General features: G+C 33.8%; 3 protein-coding genes across 9 annotated transcripts; all 3 read left to right on the forward strand.

The window, feature by feature from the left end:
- The first annotated feature begins 719 nt into the window (after nt 1–719).
- Nucleotides 720–2,820, forward strand: LOC141656463 (21.7 kDa class VI heat shock protein). 3 transcript variants are annotated; one of them, XM_074463354.1, is made up of 3 exons: nt 720–1,298; nt 1,878–2,062; nt 2,319–2,820. In XM_074463354.1, the coding sequence occupies exons 1-3, from the start codon at nt 992–994 to the stop codon at nt 2,352–2,354; spliced, it is 528 nt and encodes a 175-aa protein (XP_074319455.1). In that variant the 5' UTR covers nt 720–991; the 3' UTR covers nt 2,355–2,820. The 3 variants fall into 3 exon arrangements, with proteins under 3 accessions (XP_074319455.1, XP_074319456.1, XP_074319454.1); XM_074463355.1 differs by having other exon boundaries at nt 736–1,298; nt 2,329–2,820; XM_074463353.1 differs by lacking the exon at nt 2,319–2,820 and having other exon boundaries at nt 743–1,298; nt 1,878–2,296.
- Nucleotides 2,821–12,868: 10,048 nt separating this feature from the next.
- On the forward strand, nt 12,869–19,223 carry LOC141656464 (kinesin-like protein KIN-14N). 5 transcript variants are annotated; one of them, XM_074463360.1, is made up of 16 exons: nt 12,869–13,050; nt 14,554–14,844; nt 14,949–15,093; nt 15,183–15,292; nt 15,404–15,523; nt 15,785–15,988; nt 16,213–16,422; nt 16,511–16,585; nt 16,668–16,814; nt 16,902–17,040; nt 17,218–17,327; nt 17,434–17,595; nt 17,687–17,889; nt 17,990–18,071; nt 18,181–18,390; nt 18,520–19,223. In XM_074463360.1, exons 2-16 carry the CDS (start codon nt 14,575–14,577, stop codon nt 18,697–18,699), a joined length of 2,367 nt encoding a protein of 788 aa, XP_074319461.1. In that variant the 5' UTR covers nt 12,869–13,050; nt 14,554–14,574; the 3' UTR covers nt 18,700–19,223. The 5 variants fall into 5 exon arrangements, with proteins under 5 accessions (XP_074319461.1, XP_074319457.1, XP_074319460.1 ...); XM_074463356.1 differs by having other exon boundaries at nt 12,947–13,050; nt 16,508–16,585; XM_074463359.1 differs by having other exon boundaries at nt 12,959–13,335.
- A 3,481-nt stretch (nt 19,224–22,704) lies between these two features.
- Nucleotides 22,705–26,276, forward strand: LOC141656467 (transcription factor ILR3-like). The gene is made up of 5 exons (XM_074463364.1): nt 22,705–23,087; nt 24,522–24,584; nt 25,267–25,344; nt 25,434–25,596; nt 25,773–26,276. Exons 1-5 carry the CDS (start codon nt 22,966–22,968, stop codon nt 26,037–26,039), a joined length of 693 nt encoding a protein of 230 aa, XP_074319465.1. The 5' UTR covers nt 22,705–22,965; the 3' UTR covers nt 26,040–26,276.
- Nucleotides 26,277–27,048: the final 772 nt, after the last annotated feature.

Here is a 27,048-nt window from a genome sequence, read left to right on the forward strand (position 1 = left end):
TATTGGACCAAGTGGCGAGGGCAAGACATAAGGGAGCCCAACCCGCCTCCGCATAGGAGCGGGGCTAGGGCTACACTTTCACAACCAAGCCCGCTATCACCAACGTTGGACAACCCCGTTTACATCAAAGAAAAGCATCGTATATAGGGGCGTCTAATACCCCGGGTGACCACGGGCGGCGGAACCGGGCCTCCAGTTTTGGCCACTGAATTTATAAGCTTTACTGATAAAATTTAATACAAATCTCGACATGTAATGCACTTATACATTGATATTTAGGGCCTCAAATTTTTAATATGCACCGGGCTTCCATTTACTTTAAGACGGCCCTGATCATATACATGGTCCACAACTCCACATGGATCAAAAGACTCACAACAACTCGTCATTCCACCACAAAAATCTCCACATTACCAAAAGCAAGACGCAGCATGCATGCAGAACAATATGAGTCAGGATTCTCTATCTCACTTTTATGTCGTACTTTATACTTCCTCCATTCAACTTCACTCTATCTATTTCTATTTTCTACACTATTCACAAATATACATTTAATTTCGATTTTCTCTCAATACATAAGTGAAAATACATTCATGTGAAATCTTGTTTGATTCCCCTTAATTTTCTAACACTATATCTAAATACTGTACTTATTTTTAATGTTTAATATTTATTATGTGTTAAATGGAAAAAAAATGGAACACAAGATGAAACACGAAAATAGTACGCTGAATCGGGACTCGAGCAACACTCCAGAAGCTACGAACTTCACGAGCCAGAAAATACCATGCACTTACAAAACACAAACAAGTGGAACAAATATTCTCTTATCTTTCATATTCTTCTAAACTTTATAATCTTCTTAATATTCCAATCGAATTTATTCCCTTACGTTTTTTCGTTGTTAATAAACTGTGTTCTTCCTATTTCATAATACTATAAGAAAACAACAAACCTTAATTAATATTAGCAACATAAAAAAAGGGTAAAAATGTCAGGAATTAGACGTATAGAAGTGTTATTAGAAGATCGAACACCACATAAATGGATAGTACCATTAACAGAAGATTGTTTTAATGGGTTTGTAACGAAGGGTAATAATGTAATTTCCAAAGTATTTGGTGAAGGTTCATTGTTTAGTCCTATGTTATTTGGCAAGTTTTTTGATCCTTCTGATGCTTTTCCTTTGTGGGATTTTGAAGCTGATGTTTTGTTGTCTAATCTTCGAGTGCATGGATTTAATCAAGTTGATTGGGTTCAGAATGATCGAGATTTTGTCTTGAAATCTGAATTGCCGGGTAAGTTTTCTTGTCGTAATTGATCTTGGGTAAGACCGTTGTATATATAAAGTAGTGGATAACATGGAAATTATATGCCTACAACTGTTTTAGTTATTGTTGGAGTATTGTTGATTTTTATAGCTCTTTTATGAGATGATTATGACCCTGTTTGGCAAACCGTATAAGCAGAGTTATAATAGCAGATAACGTTAGCAGAATACAGTTATCAGATTATTTTCATGTATTAATTGAATATTATGTTGCAAGATGCTATTATTAGCAACATATTCAGAAATATTAGATTCTGATCAATATGCTGTGACAATACGACATTTACCACACATAAAATTGATAAAATAGTTGATCAATCTACTATTTCGGCCAGAATTTACTAATTTCGCATAATATAACTTATTAAGTTTAACTTGTAGGTAGATTTGATATTTATGGACAGTTTTGGTCAACTTAAATCTGGTTTAGAGACTTTGTATGGTCTTGGAAATGCATAAAATGTTTGAGACGAATATTTTCCAGCATAATAATGTAGTTTTATTGAAAAATTAAGCAATTTGTAACCCAAGTGGTATGCTTATACAGGAGTAGGAGAAGACTGTGTACAAGTATGTGTCGAAAAAGGCAAGATCCTTGAGATTAGCGGGCAGTATCGCAAGCATCAGAATGGTGATCCGAAAGCGAGGGATTGGAAGAGTAGTCATTGGTGGGAGCATGGATTTGTAAGGAAAATCGAGTTGCCGGAGAATGCAGATTGGAAAAAGACAGAGGTAACCGTTAAAAATGACTTAGTCTTAGAGATTAAAATCCCTATGAAGTCTTTTGCAGGCAGTCCTACTCATTCTGGTGGCGATTCGGAGTGAAATGTTTTCAGTATTGTTTTTGTATGATGAATTAATTTATATATATATACAGCACAAAAAACCATAATAAGAGATGTTTAATTTACAACTCAACTCATATGTGAGTTACTTAATTAATGTTTTTGCGAATGCAAGTAACAAAATGATGATGAATGTATAGAAGATATATGCAGGAATGAAGATACTGGCAATCTTTTGAAGATCATTATACATTTGTACAATTGAATTTTGTGTAGTACTCCGTATATTCGAGTTACAAGATGAAAGCAAAGGTGAGCAAGCTTCCGACAAACAATTACCCTTCTTCGAAGAGAAAAGGAAGAGACGAGACGAGAAAGGAAAACAAAATAATTTTCTCTATTTGATCGACAAAATTGAGTCGACAAAAGTGAAGGGTATGTGGGAATAGGAGTTCATATTATCATATTACTTCTCACACCTAAGCTAGCCGGTAGGGTTATATGAGGGATGGTTTGTTCATAACCTGGGTTTAAACCTTGACAACATCATATTTGCTTTTGTGACTCCCTTTACACCAGAAAAAATACGCATTAATCATATATTGATGAATTGTGGGTACACTTTTCATAGCTCTCTCAGCTTCCTTTTGCTATTGTATTAAGAGTTCTAAAACTACCAACGGAAACCTAGTCAACTAGATCATCCACCTCGGCGGCTTAGTTTCTTGTTTGGCTTGTTCCATCAACCTACAATTTGGTAGCAGGACGAAAAATGTTTTTGTATTACCCTAGTTTCTTAAACTTCCCTAGTTTCAATCTATGATTGTTGCTCTCTTAGAAGAGAAGATCAGAAGACAACAACTCATGCATGAACCAAGTGCTTGCAGTCTAGTGGTAGACTTGGGTAACCTCAAAGCTTGCAAAGGCAAGAATTGCGAAGTCCCGTGTTCGAACCTACGGATGAGCAATGCATGCGGTTATCTCGGCGGCCCCAATTGGGGTGGTTTACATGATCCAGGTGGTGACGCCGGAATGCCTGGACCCGGGGGGATTAAATCCCTCGTCACCAAAAAAATAATAAAAAAAAAACTCATGCATGAGACCATTTCTTACATGGATTAGCCAAATAACAAAAAGCCCAATTAAATTAGTGTTGGATTGGAACTTGGAAGGGTAAGTCTATTGGGTTAGGAAAATGAGCAATGGGCTTTGGACATGAGGATACTTAAGTGGGCCTTTATGAATCCATTGAATGTTTTTAATGTTGGCCCATTGTTTCAAGCAATAACATAGTGTGTACTTTTTTTTTTTTTTTACAATGATCGTAATTGAAATAAAACATGTGACAATACAAACATAAGAATACTAGAGTTCCTAAAGCTATTAAAAAGTCAACTAACCGAGCTAAAATTACTAGTACATTTATTTAACCAAAATAGAAAGATGACATTTCTTGAATTGAGGATGATAATGATCATCGAACTCGATCAGATGAGCCTTCTTTCTTTTACAAATAATATGTTTTCCTTATTTTGCTTCAATCCATAAAAAATGATTATTGAATTTAAATATTCAAACTCGAATTGATGTCGTGGGCGGTACGTTAGGATATATTCTCTCTCTTCCGGTCATTTGTTGTCTTATTTCAGTTTGGGGGTGTTTCAATCAATTGTTGTCCTTTTTATTTTAGGATTGTACTTGTCATCTTATAATTGACTTCTCTTCTTTCTTTAATTTTTTTGCCAAAATCAAAGAAAAATAATTGACTGTTAAAGGGGAGTATATCAGAAATCCAAATACGTGCACTATATGATTTGTATAATGTGGTGGCACGTTACATATCTCAGCAACTTAGGAAGGTCGATATTGTTGTATGTGGTATGCACATAAGGGTAAGAGTGCACGCATGTTGACGAAATTGAGGTAAGATTTGGACATCATACGTTCGTAAGTCCCACATTGGACTCTACTTTGTACCTAAGAGATTCTCGACATGTCACCTACGACTTCTTAATATTAGAGTTTCATGTCACACTCGAGACAACTACTCTTCATTTTGATTAGGTGAACATCATATAAATTAAAATTAGGGTTGATTTTTTTGGGTACATGATAGAGTATACCATCATGTTAATTAAGTCCGGTTAGTGCTATTTAAGCGAATAAGTAAGACCACTAAGACAGTAAAACTCTCATCCATAAGTTTTAATGTTGTTGTATATATACATGGTATACGGGTCTATTGGATTGGGTTCAGGTTAGGTTTTGAGGGAAACAAATTGTGGGGTTTGTTAATTATAATAGCATCGGAATAGAAAAACAATGCTAAATGCTAAATTGTCATTTGTTTTGTTGTACTACATGGGATTTTTTACGACGCAAAAACTTGTAAGAAACGAATTCTCACGAAATTATTAGCGAGAGATCACTCTTTTGTAGCCCTTTATTTGTTTTTTCCCTTTTTATTGTTAATCGTGATGTAAAGTATCTCTTTAATTTTATAACTATTTTATTAATAACCGTACTCATTCTATCTTTAACGTGATTTGTTCTTACTTCACTACAGGCCATACCATTTTTTTTATTTAAAAATGTACAATAATCTCAATATAAATTTATTATGAGACCGTCTCTACAATACTTCCTCCTGCTAACAATACAACAAAATTTCTCGGAGGAATACGCTTGCAACATGACTAATTTCGAGCATTTTCTTTTGTCTAACGAAACACGCACTTAGTGACATTACAATAGAGGGGAGGGGGAATGCGAACCTCAGTTTTAACCACTAATCACTATACTAAGACATTTTCGATATTTTGAGCGTATTTTTTTTTTTTTGGTGTAAATCGGGGTGTCCACCGTCGACAACAGTGTATAATCCCCTCGCCGCGTGTGCTCTCACGAAGAGGTAAACGGCTGGCCAAAGAGTTTGCTCCATTCCCATTGGCAGGGATCGAACCCCTGACCTCATGGTTAAGGGATGAGGTGAGCAACCACCACACCAAACACATTTGATTATTTTGAGCGTATTTATAAAACAATGGATTTGCATACTCCCTCTGCCCTGGTCAATTGTTATTCTTTGGTTTTGGCACAAAGACCAATGAAAGAGGGAGCCAATTATTTGATAACAAGTGCATCAAATTGGATCTGAATGATTAAACTGCTCATCAAATAGATTTTTAAAATAGAAAGGACAATAATTAACTGACACCTCAAAATGAAATAGGACAACAAATAACCGGTACGGAGTATAATCTTATCTGCTTGACTTGAGAAGATCTGGGTAAATAGTACGGATGAGTAGTAGCTTAGATTTGTCTTTTGAGTATCAATTAGTGACTGCAACACGTTTAGCATAAAGGCTAGAGAGTGTAAGACAGTCTTAGGGCTTTATATTAAGAAAGTTGTAGAACAAGAAGCAATGTACAACAAATAGAAAAATTGAAACATCAATATTATTTGTAAATTGATAAAGATGATAACAATGCAACTGCAGATGAATTGAACTACCAACTGCTTTTTTGTTACTACGTTATTTATAACTCTTGGAATAACTATATTTGTCGCCTCACATGTTAATTCTAATAGCGCGGTCGTCTCCATTCTTTGTGAGGTGTATTTTTATTAAAGGTTAATAGATGATTAGGAATTTAGGATGTCGAGATTATACATAATAGTGACGCATCATCGGTGGTACTAATCATGCACATATCAGCTCGCGTGAGCTAGTCGAGTCGGGTCGAACATAAGGGCCTTATAACTCTCACTTGGTCTCCTTTAAAATGACCGTATCCATTTAAGTGTAAAACAGATTAAATAATACTACCCCTAGTACCCCATATAGGTAAATGAGACGAGAGTTTATCATTCCCGACTTTCGAAGCATTCCGTTTTTTTCTCATCATCCAAGTATTTGACCTATTTTATTATTTAAAATGAATATATATTTTAAACAAGATTTTGGGTAACTTTTTAATGGTATAATCACAAGGTATCTATAAAGTTAGGGCTTAACTTTGGTAAATTAAAGTTGTTTGTCCTAAAGCTAGGTTTAATATAGTTAATTTCATACACACTATCGTGCGAAAGACAGAAATCTACAATCTTACCGACCACAGTCCACAACGGTATATCTGGTATTTTAAATTGTAAAATTGAGCTCGTAAGTCGTAACACAGTAATACTCGAACCAATATCATCAGTGTTTATATAAAATACTCCGGAAACCGGAATATTAGTTATACAAGTATACAACGATCTTATTTAAAAATTCGGATAATGTCTAACACTTAAAAAAAAAAACTATGGAATCTAAGCTAGTCTACTGACACTATAGAGTATAGAGTTGAGACATGCCACATACCGACAGATCTCGTATCGAGAAATATGAATATTTACTTTAACATGCATGTGCCTTTGAAAAGATTAACCCTAATAAGATTCTTCAAGCTTACGACATTACTAGAGGTAGAGTTTTATCACAAATTTTGATGGGAAAACGTACGCGATGCCCTTGAATTTTCGATTTTTGCCCGAAATACCCAATTTTTTGTTCCGGAAAACTTAAAGAGGCTATAACCCGTGTCTACGAGTTCAGAAAGTGATAATTTTTTTTTTTCAAATCGATTATCTTTCCGAGAACTACGATTTGAAAAAAAAAATTGTCGTATTTGGATTCCGTAGCTAGGAGTTTTTGTACGTCAAAGTTTTATTTACCGAATAAACTTTGAGTGACCATCTCTCTTTGTCACGAATTCCAAACGCGACAATTTTTTTTTTCAAGTCGTAGTTCTCGAAAAGATAATCAATTTGAAAAAAATAATCGTCACTTTCTGAGCTCATAAACACGGGTTATAGCCTCTTTAAGTTTTCCGGAACAAAAAATTGGGTATTTCAGGCAAAAATCGAAAGTTCAAGGGCACCACGTGCATTTTCCCAATTTTCATTATAGACGGTTATATTCGTCTATAATAAGAGACGGGTTGAATCCCTCTCACAAAGAGGCAAATGGAAGGGCAAGTGGGTTACCATTTGACATCCCACTTGCCTCTTTATAAGAGGAATTCGATCCATCTCTCATTATAGACGGATATCCCCGTCTATAATCAGATTTGCTGGAGTTTTATAGAGAGATCTAATTCTTTTTTCCTAGCTACACTTATGTTTTTCACCTTTTCGTGTGTCAAAAGTTTTAATTCATCGTTGGGTAATTATTCAATGATAATCCGGCCACCGGCCTAAACTCATCATAATCATCACTAAAAAGATGACTTAAAATGAAACGTAAATTATAAGTCAACTTTTGCAACCATAGTAAATGTACGTGTTTGAGCACTAAGAATGTTTTTGTATCTAAGTTAATGCAAGCCAACAGTAGTAAGTTGTTGAGCACTTTTGCAACAAAAATAGTACGAAGTAGTAAATTGTTTTTTATATTGGTGGAATTACTGGAATATAAGTGTATAGTAATATAAATTCTCACTCAAAATTGTTATACAAGTTTTAATTTAGTGAACTATATATCTGATGTATAATAATTGATAGGGTAGATTCTGAATTTTATAATAAAGTTTTTAAATTTTATTTTAAAGATTATGAGCTTTACTTATAAAGTTTCTGAGTTCGTTCTCACTTAAACATTAACTCAAAAAAATTATAATATAACTCAAAAATATTACATATAAGCTCATATAAATTTGAATTTTAACGTTAAAAAACTAAAATATAACTAATAAACTTTATAAAAAAACACAGAAAACATACACACATAAACTCGGTTATTTACTAAGTCTGATGAAGTATATCCCAGAAAATACATCTGTCTCACACTATAACGAGAAGGTATTATATGTTGTCGACGATGAACACCTATTGCACAAAAAACACAAATTCTTGTTTCAGACGGACACTTTTGGTCTTATTTGTCAGACGGATAAAATGTTGCCATTTTTTAAGAAAATGTAACCAATTAATTCACAAAATGTTATGACTAGAGGTGTCATTTTTTACCCTGAAAATGATGTGAACAATAATGGTAACATGTTATAAAAAAATAACAACATTTTATTTTAAAATGATGACATGTTATCCGTCTTATTTCAGATCAAAAGCAATGGTCTTAAGAAAAACGGACCGCACAAAAAAATGTTTAATTCATTTGACTCAGCCATTGACCACCGTACCATAAAAATTGAACAAAACAATGATTTCACACAACAAAATTGACTCAAATTTATCACACACCCATACCAATGATTTACGAGTATCATATATTATATTAAAGCAGAAACCATCTGCTTTATATGTTGCCACGTGTCATTTCCTTAAAACATGCCACGTGTAAATATAGGAAAATGCTTAATATTTAATGTTCTTATCAGTTACAAAAAATCCATAATTAAAATAAAATATTAGGAAAATGCATGATTGAACAACCACGAAATATATGCCGAGATTTACGCAATTTAAATTTTCCTTTCATGAAAATTTGTGGAGATTGCATTAGAAAAGGGACGTATGAAGCCAATGTGATCCCACATTAAATTGCGTAAAAAAAGAAAACCTAATTGATCATTTTGGAAAGAAATATTTTATGTTATCTTCTACGGTTCTACCAATATCGTTTATATTGATTTCGTTTTCCCTTAAATTTGATATCACAGCAACACATCAATTAGGTTTTCCTTTTTTATATCTTTGTTACGATGAAAAACATCTGATATGTATCCGAAATTGCCCACCTCATTCATATAGTTACCTCCAACAGCTACCTTCGGCCACCATCACATTGCTGCACCGTGATCTCCCCTCTCTATTGAAAAGAGAGTCCTGGTAAATTATCTATGGTGTGATTTTTCGACGCATGGCATGCCGACAATGAGGAGAACTTCATTGTTTTTTTTAGTCTTTACTTTGCTTACTTTTTCATTTATTTCTATTATACTGTAATTTTATATGTAGTTGATTCGTAACTGATGTGGATCACGATCCTTTAATCTCTAATAATAACAATAATTAATTATGACCATGATGAGCGGGGAGGAATTCAATATACTCATTCGAAATGGTGGGACAATGAAAATTGGTAAATTATTTGACTTGCATTTTATTCATTTTGAATAATATTATATCATGATAGTTTTTATTTATACCCAATCGAAATGACATGCATTTTATTCACACATTATCATCTTCGAAGATTGCGGATATGTATTGACTTAGCGGCCAAACAGAGCCAAATTTCATTTCCATTGTTAATTTGGATGCAAGTTAATTTATTTCTTATACCACATTGAATGTACGGAGTATATTTTTGTAGATGGTTTCATTAATGATGTAAAATTCCTAATTATCTAAACGCTCTCACACTAAAAATTTGAGATATGGGTAAAATTTATAATTCATATTCATTCATCAAAGTTGGACCATTGATTCTTTGTAATTCTTATTTATACTTTATTTGGTTCATCTAGACGTTGTAAGAGATTAGTTCAGTTGCATAACTTTGTTTCATAGATATTTTTTTTTTATTATGACCGGCCGGGGACATTTGCTTGAGATGGTTATAATAGTTAGGTTATTTTTATGATTACACAAAAAAAATGAGTTATTTTTGGAAGATTTCACAAACATCGGCTTATTTTATATAATTTTGCGAACAAAAACAATGGTGTGATAAACCATAGTGAAATGACAGGAGTTATCCTTCTTTTCGAAAGCAGTGCACCTAAAAAGGATGATGTGAATAAGCATACAATTAGTAACCGTGTACTTGGGAATATGATAATTGAATATCAGAGAAAATATTGAAGGATTATTTTAATAATATATTCCTTATATTTCGGTGAATAGTTTACACTTGCCTTAACTTATGAGGGAGAAATCAAGCAAATAGTTTACACTTGCCTTAATTTATGAGGGGGAAAATCAAGCAAGTGTAACGTATATTGATTGGAACGGAGGGAGTAATATTTAAGCATAATCATTTATTATTTTAATCAATTGATTAAACAAAGATCATTTATTCCATTTTTGTATTACATTTTCTATTAAACTAATGATGTGTTACGAGAGAATATAATGGGACAGAAAATCCGCTCAAGCACAAATTAATTTCACAAAAAAAGACAAACAAACAAACTTTAATCTAAATTAGTACTTAAACTAAATACTTCATACGTCCCCGTCAAAGGACTAATGGACAATAGTCCCAATTGGAGGCACGATTTATCCATAAAATAAACTTCCCAATTTAGAAAGGTAAACAAATAATCGAGACACAATTATGATATTCTTTTGTGTGTTTTTAGATATGTTCAGTATACTAATATAACATCATCATAACATTTTAGATATTTATTTATGGAGTTAGTCATATGTAATCGTGCAAGCTGATTTAATATGATATAGTTGTAAAACAGGTTCAAACACAACCGTATTAATGGGTAAAAGTGTTAATAAAATATCTGATTTATGATCAATTCACGCATAAAAATGACGTATACAGAAATTTGTGTTCATAATGTGTTATACTCCGTATGTAAGTGACAATGTAGTTTTCTATTTATCACAGAATATTTACATTTGTTTTTTTCGATTTATGCAGATCTACCATCTTCAATCAGTACGTAACAAGTACATTAGAAAGAAAGATACGAGTCGTCCGATCCTATTTGATTGTCATTTGTAACATACAAATTAACTTATGTTATAACCTACATCAATATTATATTTGTAAGAAAACGATTTGTATGTCTTCTCTCCATTATTCAAATTGTTGTTACATAATTTAATATTGTGAGAAAATGGACATGGTAAAACATATCAAAATACACCCTCCGTTCCGGTCGTTTGTTTACCATTGATTTTGGCACAAAGACCAAGGAGAAAGGAATGGAGCAGTTATTGAGTGACAAGTGAATCAAATTGAGTATAGAATATCAAGTTACAAATCAAAGGCATTCGTAAAATAAAAAGGTAATCAATTGTCTTAGAAAATGGACATGCCAAAATGGAATAGGTAAACAAATGACCAAAACAGAAGGGGTGTCATTTTTTTTCTAACGTGATAATCTATTATTCATTCAATTAGTCGTTTGGTTAGCTAAGAGAATTGAAGTTCCAAGGAAGTAAGAGTTCCCATTATTTTGTAAATCACATGAAATGGAATAAAGCTGTTTGGTTGGGATGTAGGAAGTGAATTCCATAGGAATTTCCACTTACCTAGAGGGGCCTAGGTAAGCAACTTTCCACATTATGGAGGAATTGGGGTTCCTATGGAACTTCAATTCATGTGATTTGGAGTAAACAAACAACTCATCCAATTTACAAATCACATGAATTGCAATTCATGTGTTTTAAAATGGGTAACCAAACAACTCTTAGGTGTGAAAGAATTGCATTCCTTAACTAACCTACTCCATATACCAAGAACAGATAAATTTCAATTAAATTATTATCAATTCGATTGATGTCCTTTTGGCCATAATGGAAAGAAATGATGGGAAATGAGAAGGAAGTCAGTTGGAAGATATAAGACAAATGATAAATTTGATAGCTTTGTCATTATTAAAGACACCATCACAAATTAACGTGTGCAATTCACCTAAGCAAGTAAGTAACTACGTTGTACGAGTAACAGTTTACCATGTTATGACATCACATTTTTTTTATGTGTTACATAGAGGTGGTCGGGTCTGATCAGATGGTGTCGTTTCGAATCATAACGATCGTGACCATGTATGGGGTTGGGTTAGTCAGGTTAATTCGTAGATCGAGTTTGGGTTAGGTCGAGTCATTTATATATATTTGCCGGGTCAGATTTTAGTTGGGACATGTCATTATCGGGGTGGGTCATTATCAAACTCATTTCTTGGCCGCATCATTATGATAATTTATCGGGTTTGGGTCGGGTTTGCTTGGTGTGACTCATCAAATCATTATCCAATTGATTTTTTCCGAATATTTTACCAGTTTGAGATGAGTTATGAACTTTCGGTCATTATTCATGGAAGTTACTAGGTTAGATAATTTTATTTTATAAGTGTTATTCATTAGGTTGGTTTATTTTGGTCTTTATCGACTTGACTCTTTGTATATGTCGGGATATTTCGAGTTAATGTTGAGTTCTCTCTCGGATTAAGTCAACTTTAAAGTGTCGAGTTGTGAACTTATGGGAGTTATACGTGATGAGTAGTGAGGTGGGTTGAGAGTCGTGATAGGTGACTGGTAGGTGGTGGATATGGGTTATTATTGGATGGTCAATGGTGGGTCACAGTCGCGTTGGTGTTGAAAGTTAGTCAGTCATTGTTAGGGAATTATGAGGTATGTTGAGAAAGTTGGAAGAGAAGAGAATCGGATTTGGGTCCCTGAGGAGTCGATGTTAAAGTCAGTAGGTTTAAGGAATTAGAAGGGGTGTAATGATCCGTTAGGCCCTGTTCTTTGGACTTAATTTCTTTTTTTAGAAGTTAAGTTAATTTCATTTAAATTCAGGCCGATTCATTTCAATTATGATATAAATAATATTTTTTCATATGAAATTACAATTATAATATAAACATTATTTATAATGCAATTTTGAGGATCGCCCGTGCGGGCACGGGTTCAAAAACTAGTTACTCTTAAAACATGACCTATTGCGTATTTACCACCCACATTCACTATTCTACCGATTGATAATTTATAGTAACGGTTGGTATTCACGTGATTGCTCTGATTACAATCCAACAACAACAAAATTTAAATAAACAAATAAAAAATACCTATAATACGTAAAAAAAATAGTACGGAGTAAATTTTTTCCTCCTAAAAGTTGAAAACTTGAGAAACTCAACTCTTTGTTCCCTCGTCACTTTCTCTTTCTCTGTTTTCATCAGTCTTTGCGTTAACTCCACTGCACTTCCTTCCACCTTTTTATTTCTTCATTTCTTTGTAAGTTTTCATTATTTTAATTATTGTTTTCTACTTTTATATTTATTCTTCTCCCTTTTTCTTGGAATTTAATTATTATAGTAATTATGATTTGATTAGTAAAAGTATAATTATATTGTCATTTGGGTTTGTATTTGAATGTGTTTTAGTAACAAGTAATTATATAATTTATATTGTCATTTGGGTTTATACTTGGATGTGTTTTTATGGGTTCATGCTAAACATGGCATTATCGCGTGATGGTTGAGGTTCAATCAATGGTTTATTATCGCAATAACTAAAAAGGTATTGGCTTTTTAAATAATTTGATTAATTATATTGTCATTTGGGTTTATATTTGGATGTGTTTATATGGGTTCATGCTAAAAATGGCATTATCGCGCTGATGATTGAGGTTCAATCAATGGTTTATTATCGTAATAACTAGAAAGGTATTAGCTTTTAGTTGGTTAGTTATATTGATTTGTTTTGGAAACAATTAATTAAATTGTCATTTAGGTTTATATTTGGATGTGTTTATATGAGTTCTTACTAATTATGGCCACTTCATAGACTAGTAGTACTTCTTATTGTTTATTTTCTGAGTTTTATTTTAAAGTTTTTGAGTTATGCTTTAGTATAAATTTTTTGAGCACAATTACTAAAATATTACACTAAAAAAATATAATATTGCTCAAAAACTATATTTATAAATGGTAATATCTTTCGGGAAAAATGTGTATATCTTTCAAAAACTACAAGGTCAAGTCTACCCGGATGTGTAATCATTTTTCTCAATTATGGCATCATCGCGTGATGGTTGAGATTCAATCAATGGTTTATTATATCATAATAACTATAAAGGTATAAGGTTTTGAGATAGTGTTATATAGTTGGTTAGTTATATTGATGTGTTTTAGTTAACAAATACGAAGTAATTATATTGTCATTTGGGTTTATATTGGTTCCTACTAAATATGGCATTATCGCGCTGATGATTGAGGTCCAATCAATGATTTATTATCGTAATAATTAGAAAGTATGAATTTTTGAGATAATGTACTTGGATAGTTGGTTAGTTGTACATGGTGTTAGAATTATTGTTTTGGTTTAGTTATACTAGATGCTAAATGCACTAATCTAATTAATTGTGATTTGGTATGCTATTATTACTAATCATCGAAGTGGTTTATTTAATGATTTCTATAAAGATTGCTTCTTCTTTGGATTTACTACTTGAAGCTGTCAATGTCAACTAGCCAATTCAAAAATAAGTTTTTTATTGATTTATTGATGTTTTCAGAATGATTTATTAAATTTTTTAATTTTATTTACATAAAGTTTGGTTCTTTTCAATTTTTGGGTGGTGTAATATTAAGTCTAAAGATTGAATTTTTCAATATTGTGCTTAAATATTAATTCTGGGTTGTCTTCTGATTGTCATGTTTAATGTTTAATTGAAGTGAAAGCAACAAATTTAGAGTATTTTTTAATAATTTGGAGTTTTGTGGTGGGTGTGTATAGAAATATTATAGGTGGTAGAGGATGATGAAGTTTCAAAATCAATTCAATAGTATTGAAACTTTAGAACAAAAAAGGAGAGAGCTAATGGTTGAGCCAAGATCAAATGGTTTTCGTCCTCGACACGGGTTATCCCCGGGAAATGGACACCGTGAATCTTATACAGCAAGCGCCCCACCGAGTGCTCCGGCTAGTAATTCAGGGTCGGATGTTGGTGGACTTGATTTTACTAGGGAAGATGTTGAGGCCTTGTTGAATGAGAGGATGAGGACTAAAAGCAAATATAACTACAAGGTATAATATCAAGTATTTTGTTTAATTCTTTGACTTATGATAGATTTTTCGACTTTGGATTATTGAGCATTTTTGTGGTGTTTGTCGAAATTTGAATTCTTCAGGAAAGATGTGAGCAGATGATGGATTATATTAGAAGGCTTCGTCTGTGTATTAGATGGTTCCAGGAGGTTGAAGGAGGGTATATTTTGGAGCAAGACAATCTTCGGGAATTGGTAGAAGCAGCGGAGAAACAATGTTTCGACATTGGTAATTTCTCTGGTTTATATAGTTGGGATAATTTTATAAATTGGAAGGTGTACTTAGATTTTGTTGTCTAATTTATTTTGTTTTTTCAGAGGTGATGATGCAAAATAAGGAAGAAGAATTAAATGCAATTATCATGGAGTTGAGGAAAAACTATACAATGCTGCAAGACAGATGTGCAAAAGAAGAATCGGATAAGATGGTATTCCCTCGCGCTCAGTTCTTTAATAAATAATTTGATTAGATTCACTTTTGCTCAGTTTATTTGATTCTATATTTATTTGAATGCATTTAAATTAATTCCCATGATTAGGGCGTTATGGATGAACTGTCGAGAGAGAAAGAGGCTAGATTAGCAGCGGAAAAATTGCAAGATTCTGTTTCTGATGATCTTACAAAAGCTAAGCAAGAGCAGCAGAGTTCTAATCAAAAGGTAGCTCTTGAGTCTGTGTAGATTTTTCGACCTCCGTCCTAAATTTGACCCCATTTGATTTTCTGATCAACTGATATCAACTTTAATACACCTGGTTTTTGTTGAGTTGACTTCTGTCAATTGTGTGAAAAATCTGCCAAAATAGTCGTTTGACTGCAAAAGTCAAATGGGGACTATCGAGTGGATGGACGAGACACATGACAACGCTGTATAACAGTTACGAGATAATTGCTTTTGGTGTTTGTTTCGTGTGTGCTGCAGATAGCTTCACTCAACGATATGTACAATAGATTGCAGGAGTATAACTCGAGTTTGCAGCAATACAATAGTAAACTTCAAACAGAACTTGCTACAGCCAATGAGACTTTGAAACGGGTTGAAAGTGAAAAGTCTTCTATTGTCGAAAACCTCAACATCTTGAAGGGGCAGCATAATTCATTGGAGGACCAGCTGACTTCCACCAGGGTGAGTAAAATCAAATGCATTTCTCGAGTACGTCACTGGCACTTTTGGATTCCAGCCATATCTCATATGAACGGAGTGATATTTGCAGAATTCCTGCATGCATTGATTAAGAATACAGTTTTCATCTGAGATTTTAGTCGGAATCTGTGAACAATATGAGATTTTACTCCAAATTTAGGTTTTCGTTCTTCTGAGGTGCTATATGATTTTGATCATGACATCAGGCATCTCAAGATGAAGCTGTCAAACAAAAGGAGGCGTTAATCAACGAGGTGGGATGTCTCAGGACAGAGTTACAACAGTCTCAAGACGAACGTGACCGTCAATTGTCACAAGTACAGGCTTTGAGAGATGAAATTGCCAAGTACAAAGACTTCACTGGTAGCTCTGTGTCGGAGCTGGATAGCCTTACTCTGAAATCAAATGAATTGGAGGTTTATCACATTAATCCTGATATCAGTTACTTGAAATGCAATATTTTTTATCGTCTCTCACACCTCCGCTGCTTTATTCTCTAAGCAGTCCACGTGTCTGACACAAAACGAACAAGTTAAAGCTTTGCAAACTCAATTGGCAATTGCGCAGAAGAAATTGCAGGTAATTGTGCATTCCTTTGTGAAGCTTTGTTTGTCTATTATCAAACTCAATGATTTTAAATACATATTTTGTGTACCTTCAGATGAGTGATCTATCAGCTACTGAGACGCGACAGCAATTTGCAGAGCAAAACACTGTCATTTGTGACTTACGGAATCGTTTGGCAGACGCAGAATCAAAAATAGTCGAGGGAGAGCAACTTCGTAAAAAGTTGCACAATACCATATTGGTACATTCACTAGATGAATAATTTGGTGATGTTGATACTAATGAAACTGACTGAAAATCTGAAACACTCGACTAATTTTGTTTACAGGAACTCAAGGGGAACATCCGTGTTTTCTGTCGTGTACGACCTTTATTACCAGAGGAAGGTTCTAATGCAGATACAAAGATCATTGCTTTCCCCACATCTACGGAAACTATGGGGCGAGGTGTTGACTTGTTGCAAAACGGTAAGATATGAGATATTATAGTCCCTTAGTCCAAATTTTTCGCAAGCCTCTCAAATTTGTAACTCGAACAATGTGCAGTCATCAATTTCAAAGCTTGCAGAAAAATTTGTATGCAGTGATTAAGAATTATAACTTTCATTATAAGAGCTGATGCATATTGCTTTTATCTTTAACTAGGGCAAAAGCACTCCTTTACATTTGATAAGGTGTTTGTGCCTGATACTGCACAAGAGGACGTATTTGTCGAGATTTCTCAACTTGTTCAGAGTGCACTTGATGGCTATAAGGTAATTTTACTAGAAAATTGTCTATCTAAATAAATTAATCGATAATTTTTGTAAAAATATTTATGATATGCATCTGGCATTGATATAGTTGAGTTTATTTTTTCAGGTGTGTATCTTTGCCTATGGTCAAACAGGTTCAGGTAAGACATTTACCATGATGGGAAAACCAGGAAATCCCGAGAAGAAAGGATTGATTCCTCGCTCATTGGAGCAAATCTTTGCTACGAGGCAGTCTCTTCAAGCTCAAGGCTGGAAATATGATCTGCAGGTATAAATGATTTCTCTACTGTTCTGTACTCGTGTTACATTGAACATTTCAGTAATTTGCGGTGCCCTGAAGTAGAATCTAATGTTTTCAGGTATCAATGCTTGAAATCTACAATGAAACCATCCGTGATTTACTATCAACGACTAAACCAAGTTTCACGGAAAACAGTCCTGGAAAACAATACACCATCAAACATGATGCAAATGGGAACACCCATGTTTCCGATCTTACCATAGTTGATGTCCGTAGCTCTAAGGAGGTCGCTTATTTGTTGGAGAAGGCTGCGCAAAGCAGGTAACTTTGATTATCTTAAGAAGAGTTTATGTGACTTTTCCTGGTTGTCGAGTTTATGTGACTTTTCCTGGTTGTCGACATTGCATGTGTTTCCTTGCAGGTCCGTAGGTAAGACCTTAATGAACGAGCAGTCATCGCGCAGTCATTTTGTTTTCACTTTACGTATATCTGGTGTTAACGAGGTATATATGGAACTTCGATTTTGCTACAAGTGTTTATTATATACTTTGGTTTGTCCTACGGATAAATTGACTTAAAACTGCTACATTTGTGCTTCCTGAATCCTTGTAGAGCACGGAGCAACAAGTACAAGGTGTGCTTAACCTAATTGATCTTGCTGGAAGCGAGCGTCTTTCCAAGAGTGGTTCCACCGGAGACCGATTGAAGGAAACTCAGGCAATCAACAAAAGCTTATCCTCTCTAAGCGATGTCATATTCGCTTTAGCAAAACGGGAAGATCATGTACCATTCAGAAACTCCAAATTGACATATCTTCTCCAGGTACTCGATTCATATTCTTTAATGGTTTGTCCTACGGATAAATTGTCGTCTCACCGCTTTATGATTTTTATCACTGAAAATAATGTAATGATCATTTACGGTTTACCTACTGTCAATGTTTGTGTCTAGCCTTGCCTTGGAGGGGACTCGAAGACTTTAATGTTCGTAAACATCTCTCCAGAACTCTCCTCCCTTGGAGAGTCACTTTGTTCACTTCGGTTTGCTTCCCGAGTAAATGCTTGCGAGATTGGGGTACCTCGGCGTCAAACCAACATGCGGTCTTCAGAATCTCGGCTGAGCTACGGCTGATTTACTATTGAAAGAGCGGCTTTGTTCCTATCACAGCAGGGTGTGTATTTATATTTTCTGGGAATTTGTTACCCTTTTGAGCGAAAATAAGATACGAAAAATGATTTATATTTCGAGTTAGTTTAGGAAATATTTTGTATAGTGACTAGTAAGGGGAGGACATCGAAATTGTAGCGCAAATTGCCGCAACAAATGCCTTGGCTCAGTTTCGGCTACCCCTTCTCCGTCCCAACGCTAACAACATAGAGAAACGTGCGATCTCTCAGCGGGTGCATCTTGCCATGTCGATTGTCGAGGCCTACTCCCTGGTTGTATACTTGTATTAAATAACCGCGCTGTGCATACATTTCTCCGAAGGTCACTTTTTATCGGCGTTTGTCAACATTGTCATCATTTGGCTTGTAGACGATGTAGTTTCCTTAATATATACAGTTACAATTAGGCAGAATTCCATTGAATTTTTTTTTTTCATGTTTGTTGAACAATTTTATAATTATTTTATTTGTTTATTTACCTTTTGTACCTATGGTGGCAAACGGGTCAAAAAGTCAGACTTCGGTTGGTTATTAATTTATTATCAACCGTTGGTCTTGTATAAATCGTTATGTGATGCACAAAACGGAAATTTTAACATGGGTTTGACCTTATAATATTGGACAACGGTTTTATTTGAACTTTTTTCTTTGTATTATCTCAAATTATTATAAAAAAAATTCACGCCGAGTTTTTCGCCCGTTGTTGTTAGTTGAGCCGGAGGTTGGTTTTTACCTTGCATTCCATTTGTCTTATTGACTTTTTTTTTTTTTTTTTTTTTTTTTTTGCAGCTATAAAGAAAGAGTTTTACATTCTAGTGGTACGGCTCATAGGCCATACCTATAACAACAACATAAAACCTCAAAGAACGACTAATAACATAACCTAAAACAACAAGGTAATTGCATCAGGCAATTAGATAAAATAAATCTCGGTTTTATAATGAGAATCTTGTTCTTTTTTTTTACCAGTGGACCACAAAAGGATGTAAAAGCGTCTACGTGTAGCCACTTAAACACTATAGACTTATAGAGTCACATAGGTCAATCTTGAGTGTAAGCTTGCGTTATCTTCCCACTTCGTTTCAAGCTCCACTTCACAAACAAAGATGCACCATGTCCCCACATTTGACGCAAAAGCCGATATTGGTCTCTCTTAAGACGATCATATTATTTTAAGCTTAAAATAGGTTGGATTGTACACCTGCGAAATACGAGTATTAGATAGATGAGAAAAGTTTTTGTTAATTTCTAGGCATTTTATTTTTTGTCACATCTATTTATTTAACTCGATTTAATTATAAGCAAATAGAAGTATGTTTTACATGAGTTGTGTGACCTATAAATTAGTATAAGACCGACCCTCTTATAAAATTAGTAGAATAAATCGTCTTATAGTAAAAGATGACACTTTAATTGTTTAAACATTCATATATAACAGTCTTGTATATAATTAGTGGTTTTCGATAGTGATTGTTAGACTTGAAGGTATATAAGACAAAAATTAAGCACTGATATATATATAGTGATATGTCATATCTAGTGACTATAAATTACTCAATTAGTCCTTTTTCTAACAGAGCAAGCATCTACTTCCCATAAGTAAGAGTTTTGAGTGGAAAAAAGTTTATTATGCCGCGTCCTTCTCAGTTGGTCTCTCTTAAGATAAACTTATTTTCATGAGCTTTGGTTGCAGCTTGCAGCCATTAAACGAAATAGCTAAAAAGTCAACTTTATATTTTCAAATATATTCTATCCCGTAATCAATTGGGAATGAGTGAAGTACCTTAACTCTTTTCCCATTGTGAAATTCTTACATGTGAGACATATTTGTGTTGAACTTGTTTCTTCACAGATTGGCAATGGCTAAAGTAGCTCATTGTTGTCATAAAATTAAGTATCAATTAATTTTTAAAGTGAATTAACAACTTTGTCATGTACAAATACTTTTTGGTGTAAAATTGCTAATTACCTCTAGCTACCTCTCATTTTTGTGAAACAAACAATTATAAGTTTGAGTAAATAAACGAGTGACAATAATACAATCTTAAAAATAAGGATTAATGCACTAAAAATAATTGCGCGGAAAAAAGTTTAGATACCAAGTGTTGCGATAAATCGACAATTAGTCGAATATCTAAATGTCGGAATTTTCATGAAAGAAACCAAAACATGTCAGTTTTAACAGGTTTATAATGCAACACGCAAAAGGTTTTAGATGCTTATCAAGACAGTTGGGATAATGGAAATAGTATATTCTTCTACTAAAGTGTGGACTTGACTTCTGACAAAAATTAAAAGTTACTCGGATTTGATTCATGTTTGTTCGTTGAATGCTGAAGTGAAGAGTTGTATGAGTAGTTTGTCTTGAATTTGTGATATTTCAAGACTCGAGAGGACATATTCTGATATCAAATTTGAGAAGATATATTCTGATGTTAGAATCTGTGTCTCGACGAGTCATTTCAATTAAAAGTTTAAGTTTTTACAAGTACTTGTTCTGTATTGTTGTGGAGACGTGGATACACCTAGTTTCTCTTGCATTGAGGTCCAAATGCACTTGTCAATCGACATTATGTTATTAAGTGAAATAAGCAAAAAGGTTTCCTTATGAGCACCATCGAGATTCTTCTTTATATTAATTTGCAAATTTGTAGATTGGCCGTTTAAAATAATAAAGTTTTATTTAACAATTTTAAATAAAAATGATACTAAAATTAATAATAATGCACATACTCCATCTATGATATGAAATGGTCTATTAATGCAAATGATAACAATCTCTAATAAAATAAGGCAGTTATAAAAACACACACTAAATATAATCTCTTTGAACCACAAATCAAAATACAAAATTTCAAAAAACACCTAAAAAATATGAATAAATGATCTCTTAATAATCGAATAACAAACTCGTCTCTACCAAATAATCGAGAAAAAGGAACATACATCGGATGTATTACCTCAGATTTTTTTTTAGCATATGTATATTTTTTCTGAGCTTATTATCTCAAACTTTATTTGTTTTTGAGCATATGTGTATTTTTTCAGAGCTTATTGAAGTTTATAAGTTATATTTTAATTTTTTTCCGTCAAAACTCAAATTTAACTAAGTTTATACGTAATATTTTTGAGTTTTATGGTAATTTTTTGAGCTTAATGTTTTAGTGAAAGAAGTCAGAAATTTTATAATAAAACTTAAAAACTTTATTATAATGCTAAAAAACTATAAAATTAAAGATAGTACATCAAATATATAATCCACTTACTATAAATAATCATGTGTGATTTGATATATTATTACGAAGTTGGAATTAGACCAAAAAAAAAAATTATTACGAAGTTGGAAAGTGTTTTCATCAACTACAGTATTAAACCAAACTAGCCACGTGTCAGGCTGAGATTGAAACATGCAAGGAAACAATATGAGCTCCAATGATAAGAGGCAAAAGAACAGCCACCCTCCATTCAAAGAGAACCCCACGCCCTCAATTCTCAATTTCACATAGTTGAATCAATAATCATCATAATAACGTTTTGATCTAGTTAAGGTACACTATTGTACTATTGTATGACACAAAATCTCATTATAGACGCTATTAACCCGTCTTTAGCTATATACGATTCGTTTATAGTAAGACTAGCTGACTGTATGAGATGGTTTTATATTATGAGATGGTTTATTATGGCATTTAAATGCAAATGGTCTTAAGAGTTGTATTTAATACTCTCTATAAAAGAGGAAACAAAAGCTTAGATCAAACACTAATAACATTGATATGCGTGTGAATTTATCATACGTTTCTAATTTAATTCCATTTTAAAAAATACATTTAGTTCTTATTTACAACTCTAAGAATTACGGAGTATATTATCTCATTACTCTCAATAATAAATAAATGATTCTTTAAACCGTCTCATACTGAAAAATTGTAACATATTATCACAATATAGGATAGAGGGAGTAGAACTCACGACGCTACCGTTTTTAATCACTAAGCTAAGACCTCTTCCGTGTAGAGAGATCGTCTTTGAGACTCGCATATTCCCTTTTTCTTGCACCTCCCTTAAATAATCAACATTTTTTGTCATCATTATCCAAAAATTAAACTTAAACAAAACCAAATCATCTATCTCGCTAACCCTTCCCCTTCCCCTTCACCTGGGCTCCAATCTCTCCACCTTTTCTCTCTCTATCTTCACAAATTCGATTTTCCCCCAAAATTGCTCGGAAATGAGTCAAGAAAACCCTAATTTTTTGCTTTATGATTGCAACTCTTTATTAGACGAAAACTTTGTTCTTGATTGCAATTTTTCAACAATACAACCCTTTGATGCTTCTGCTTTTAATCTCAGGTATCGTTTTATTAATTTATCTGATTAATGTTTGTTAATTGACTTTTTTGTGAATTAGGGTTTTGATTTTGAATACCCATTTGTTTGTTTTCATGAATTGTTTGCAAAGATTGAATATTTCTGGTGTTTAATGAATTGGGTTGTGATTAATTTTGATTAATGTTGTAATTTCGATAGCTAATTAAGATAATTACATAGGTTTTTAGTGTGTTTTTGTATGAATTATATAAGCAAAGATTGAAAATTTAGGGTGTTTTATGAATTGGGCTGTGGTTAATTTTGATTAATCTGGTGATTATGATTGTTGGTTAAGATAAATACATAGATTTATAGTTTACATTCTTGTATTTTTATTGCGGCTTTTTGTTCATTTTACTAATTGTGCTTATAGTTTAGAGAGTTAAGATTAAATGTTAACGCTTTGTGAATTTCTGGCATGGTTAAGTAGCTGCTGAGAAGTGTGGTGAGTTTGTATCGATTTCGGGTTTGAAGTAGTTTCAGTTTCTCCTATGTTTGTTGTTGAAAGTCATTGAAATGATGCTGAACTATGGTTTCTGCTGAAAACTATTATGGAAGATACATTGTTTTTAATACTAGATTTTAAATGCTTTAGTTGAAAATCAGTGTGGTTCGTTATTCAATGATACTATTTGGTATCATGGTATGAAGTTTATTGTATATGGTGGAAGTGAGGAACACATATGTGCTTCAATCTCTCGGGAGACCGAAAGTTGGGTTTTTATTTGGAACATTACTGAATCTTGAGTTAAGAGTGTCGGCATCTACAAATCACAGGATCGGTGTGTACCCAAGAATATGCAAATTACTGGACATTGAAATTAAAGAATAAGTTAGCTTAAATCGGAGACAGTTTACCGAAAATATATGCCTTTTGTTTAGATTGCTCTTCTGTTTATGGTACTGTAGAAAAGTGCTCGACTGCTTGGTAAAATCTTCATTGGCAGAAAGTTCTTATCATAACACTTGGTACATGGTATAATTGGGCAGTATGTATGTCAGTTGGTCGCACTTAAAGATCGTTGTAATGTTGTATGTGATTATTATGAAATAGATGTATAGTAATTAAATCATCACACTGTTGGTAAATGGTATAATTGGGCTTCGTTTCACAATTGGGACTCATACAATTTACGAATGTCTGAAGTGAGAATTTGTTTGTGTACGTTAATATTTTAGCTATAATTGGTTGCTATCTACTCGAATAAGCAGCTGTCAATTTTGTGCTCAGTTCTTATCATTTTAAGGATGCTGAAAGCTGATTTAAACATTTTTCTTAGTTATCTGGACGTCCAAACACAGCATGCAATGACATGAATCATGCTTTCCTGCAATATAAGGACTTGCGTTAGTTTTGTTTATCATCTTGCTCCTTTGGGTTCTTATGAGCTTTGCTTTACTTTGTAATTTCCGTAGTGCGGAACTTGATGGGACTTACGGAGACTCCGATGGGCCCAAGGAGAACAACTTGAAGAAGAGGTATATATACTTAATTCTTTTTCTGTTTTTACTTGAAGGAGAGTTCTCCAGAGAAAGATTTTATGGTGTTAAAATACATCAAATGATGTCGTAGTTTGTTCCACGACCATGAGAATCGATACTGTTTTTAAGTGCTTCCTTGTCATCAACTTTTGGCTGAGAGTTCTCTAGAGAAAGATTTGGTGTTAAAAATACATCAAACGATGTTGAAGTTTCTTTCACGACCAAGAGAATTAATACTGTTTTGAAGTGGCTCCTTGTCACCAATTTTATTGGCCTAATTTTCTTTGAAAAGACATTAGGCTTAGTGGCATTAGCATACATTAATGTTTGGACTTTTTTTATAAGCAAATAGTATTTGATGCCTGTTTTCTGTACACTTCAGAACTTCACCTGTGCTTACTTGTCATCTTCGGAGATTTACAATGAACTTAATATTCCTATGCATTAAAAACATCTTAAGACATTAAGGGAATAATACTATCGTGTAATATGGTTCATTAACAATTTCTACTTCAGTTGTTCTTCCGAGAGATCGTCTCCCTCTCTGTCATATACAAATTGTGAGACATAAAATAAAAAACGGTTAAATTTAATGTATTAATGTGTCAGATCGTCTCTTTTGAGAATTTGTGTTTCTACTTGTACCTGCTTTCACAGAAGGTAACTTCTCCTATCACAGGGGGAGAACTGAAGCTAGTGGTCCATCTAGTTCCAAAGCTTGCAGGGAGAAGGCACGAAGGGACCGCTTGAATGACAAGTAAATTTCTTTTTTACTCTAGATTTACTTGCATGCCAACAACCTTCTTCCATATGTGTATGTGACCAGTGCTCTTAAACTATGCTTAGGTTTGTAGAACTAGGCTCAATACTGGAACCGGGTAGGCCGCCTAAGACAGACAAGGCAGCCATTTTGAATGACGCTGTCCGAATGTTGACGCAGTTAAGGAGTGAAGCCCAGAAACTGAAAGACTCGAACTCAAACTTACAGGAGAAAATTAAGGAATTGAAGGTAGCGCCACTTCTTTAAGGGTTATTTCACATACTTCACACAACAGCACGACAATCTCACAAAATTATTTTTGTGATGTCGCTCCATTTATTCACTAATTATTAATTTAGGCTTAACTAACGGGTAAATAGGTTTGTCACATACTTCTAATGATGATAAGTTATTTATTTGCTCAGACGGAGAAGAATGAGCTCCGCGATGAGAAGCAGAGGTTGAAGGCGGAGAAGGACAAGCTTGAGCAGCAGCTGAAGACCGTGAACACTCAACCAGCTTATATGCCGGCCCACCCTCAAATGCAAGCTGCATTCGGCCCGCCAACTCAAGCACCTGGAGGCAAGTTGGTGCCTTTCATGAGTTACCCTGGAGTCGCTATGTGGCAATTCATGCCTCCTGCTGCAGTCGACACCTCACAGGATCACGTGCTTCGTCCTCCAGTGGCTTAGTTGCACAAGCTCTTTAGTCATCTGGGTCGAAATTGCGATCAACCCTTCCAAATTGTCATCTCTTTTAACCAAATTCTCATTTGACAGTTCACTAGTGTTGTACTGAAGTCTACTAACAAACTACATTTCGTCGGATGTGTATTGTTGTGTATGTTTTCCAGTGGAACTTCATTCAAATGCCAACATTTGTGGCAGGATTGTGTAAAAATTGTAGAATAATTTAATCCTGTTATGTTTTGAGGCGTTTACGGTCAATTCTTTTGACCATTTCATTTCCTTTTCCATTTTTCTTCGTTCCTGTAAAGGGAGTCACAATGGCAATTCTGACATCGTCCATTTAGTTGCATTCCGATCGACACAGCCATTATATGACACATCAAATGATATGTTTTTGTAAGGTTTAATGGATGCTTCATTGGAAATTATTGGAGAAATGGGATTAGGTTTGTGTTTTGTAAAGGTTGGTGTATAATGTGATTCAAACTTCCATTACTTGGACAAAGACAAATGAAAATAATAGCACATGATTTAAGTGCATCATACAATACCAAAAGCTTAAGCTTCTTTACTGTCTAGCATGCCAACTTGCTAGTCTGTTAGTGGTTTAAATAAATTGGCTTTTCAAATGGTCAACTTTTGGAGTAAAAATCCTCTCCATTTCCTAAAAAGAAATGGAGAGTCCATTTTCTATCAACGGATGAGATTGGATTTTATTAACATCGAACGGTTCACGATTTATGCATATAAATAAAGGATTAATAGAGTATGGAGAGGATTATATTATTAAATGAATTTGTGAGAGAAAATGGAGAAAGGAAATTGCAACTTTTGGGTGCTCTTGAAAAACAGCAGGATGGAGTGATGGACAATGGAGCTCCACAATTGCACACTTTTTTTTCCGATTGTTCTTTTATAAGACGGTTTTACACGAATATAATGTTAAACGGATCCCACTGACTACCAGGTTATGTTTCTTTTCCTCCCAGTTTTTCCACCACATGCCTAGGGT

Source organism: Silene latifolia, chromosome 5, assembly GCF_048544455.1.
Source record: "Silene latifolia isolate original U9 population chromosome 5, ASM4854445v1, whole genome shotgun sequence".
Classification (NCBI taxonomy): domain Eukaryota; kingdom Viridiplantae; phylum Streptophyta; class Magnoliopsida; order Caryophyllales; family Caryophyllaceae; genus Silene; species Silene latifolia.

Bases quoted from the DNA above. Each gene is read 5' to 3' on its own strand.
- LOC141656463 (XM_074463353.1), top strand. From the start codon at position 992: ATGTCAGGAATTAGACGTATAGAAGTGTTATTAGAAGATCGAACACCA. The intron at 1,299-1,877 runs GTAAGTTTTCTT...ATGCTTATACAG, and splicing joins CTTGAAATCTGAATTGCCGG to GAGTAGGAGAAGACTGTGTA.
- LOC141656464 (XM_074463356.1), top strand. From the start codon at position 14,575: ATGATGAAGTTTCAAAATCAATTCAATAGTATTGAAACTTTAGAACAA. The intron at 15,293-15,403 runs GTATTCCCTCGC...TCCCATGATTAG, and splicing joins AAGAAGAATCGGATAAGATG to GGCGTTATGGATGAACTGTC. The intron at 15,524-15,784 runs GTAGCTCTTGAG...TGTGTGCTGCAG, and splicing joins AGCAGAGTTCTAATCAAAAG to ATAGCTTCACTCAACGATAT.
- LOC141656467 (XM_074463364.1), top strand. From the start codon at position 22,966: ATGAGTCAAGAAAACCCTAATTTTTTGCTTTATGATTGCAACTCTTTA. The intron at 23,088-24,521 runs GTATCGTTTTAT...TAATTTCCGTAG, and splicing joins GCTTCTGCTTTTAATCTCAG to TGCGGAACTTGATGGGACTT. The intron at 25,597-25,772 runs GTAGCGCCACTT...TTATTTGCTCAG, and splicing joins AGAAAATTAAGGAATTGAAG to ACGGAGAAGAATGAGCTCCG.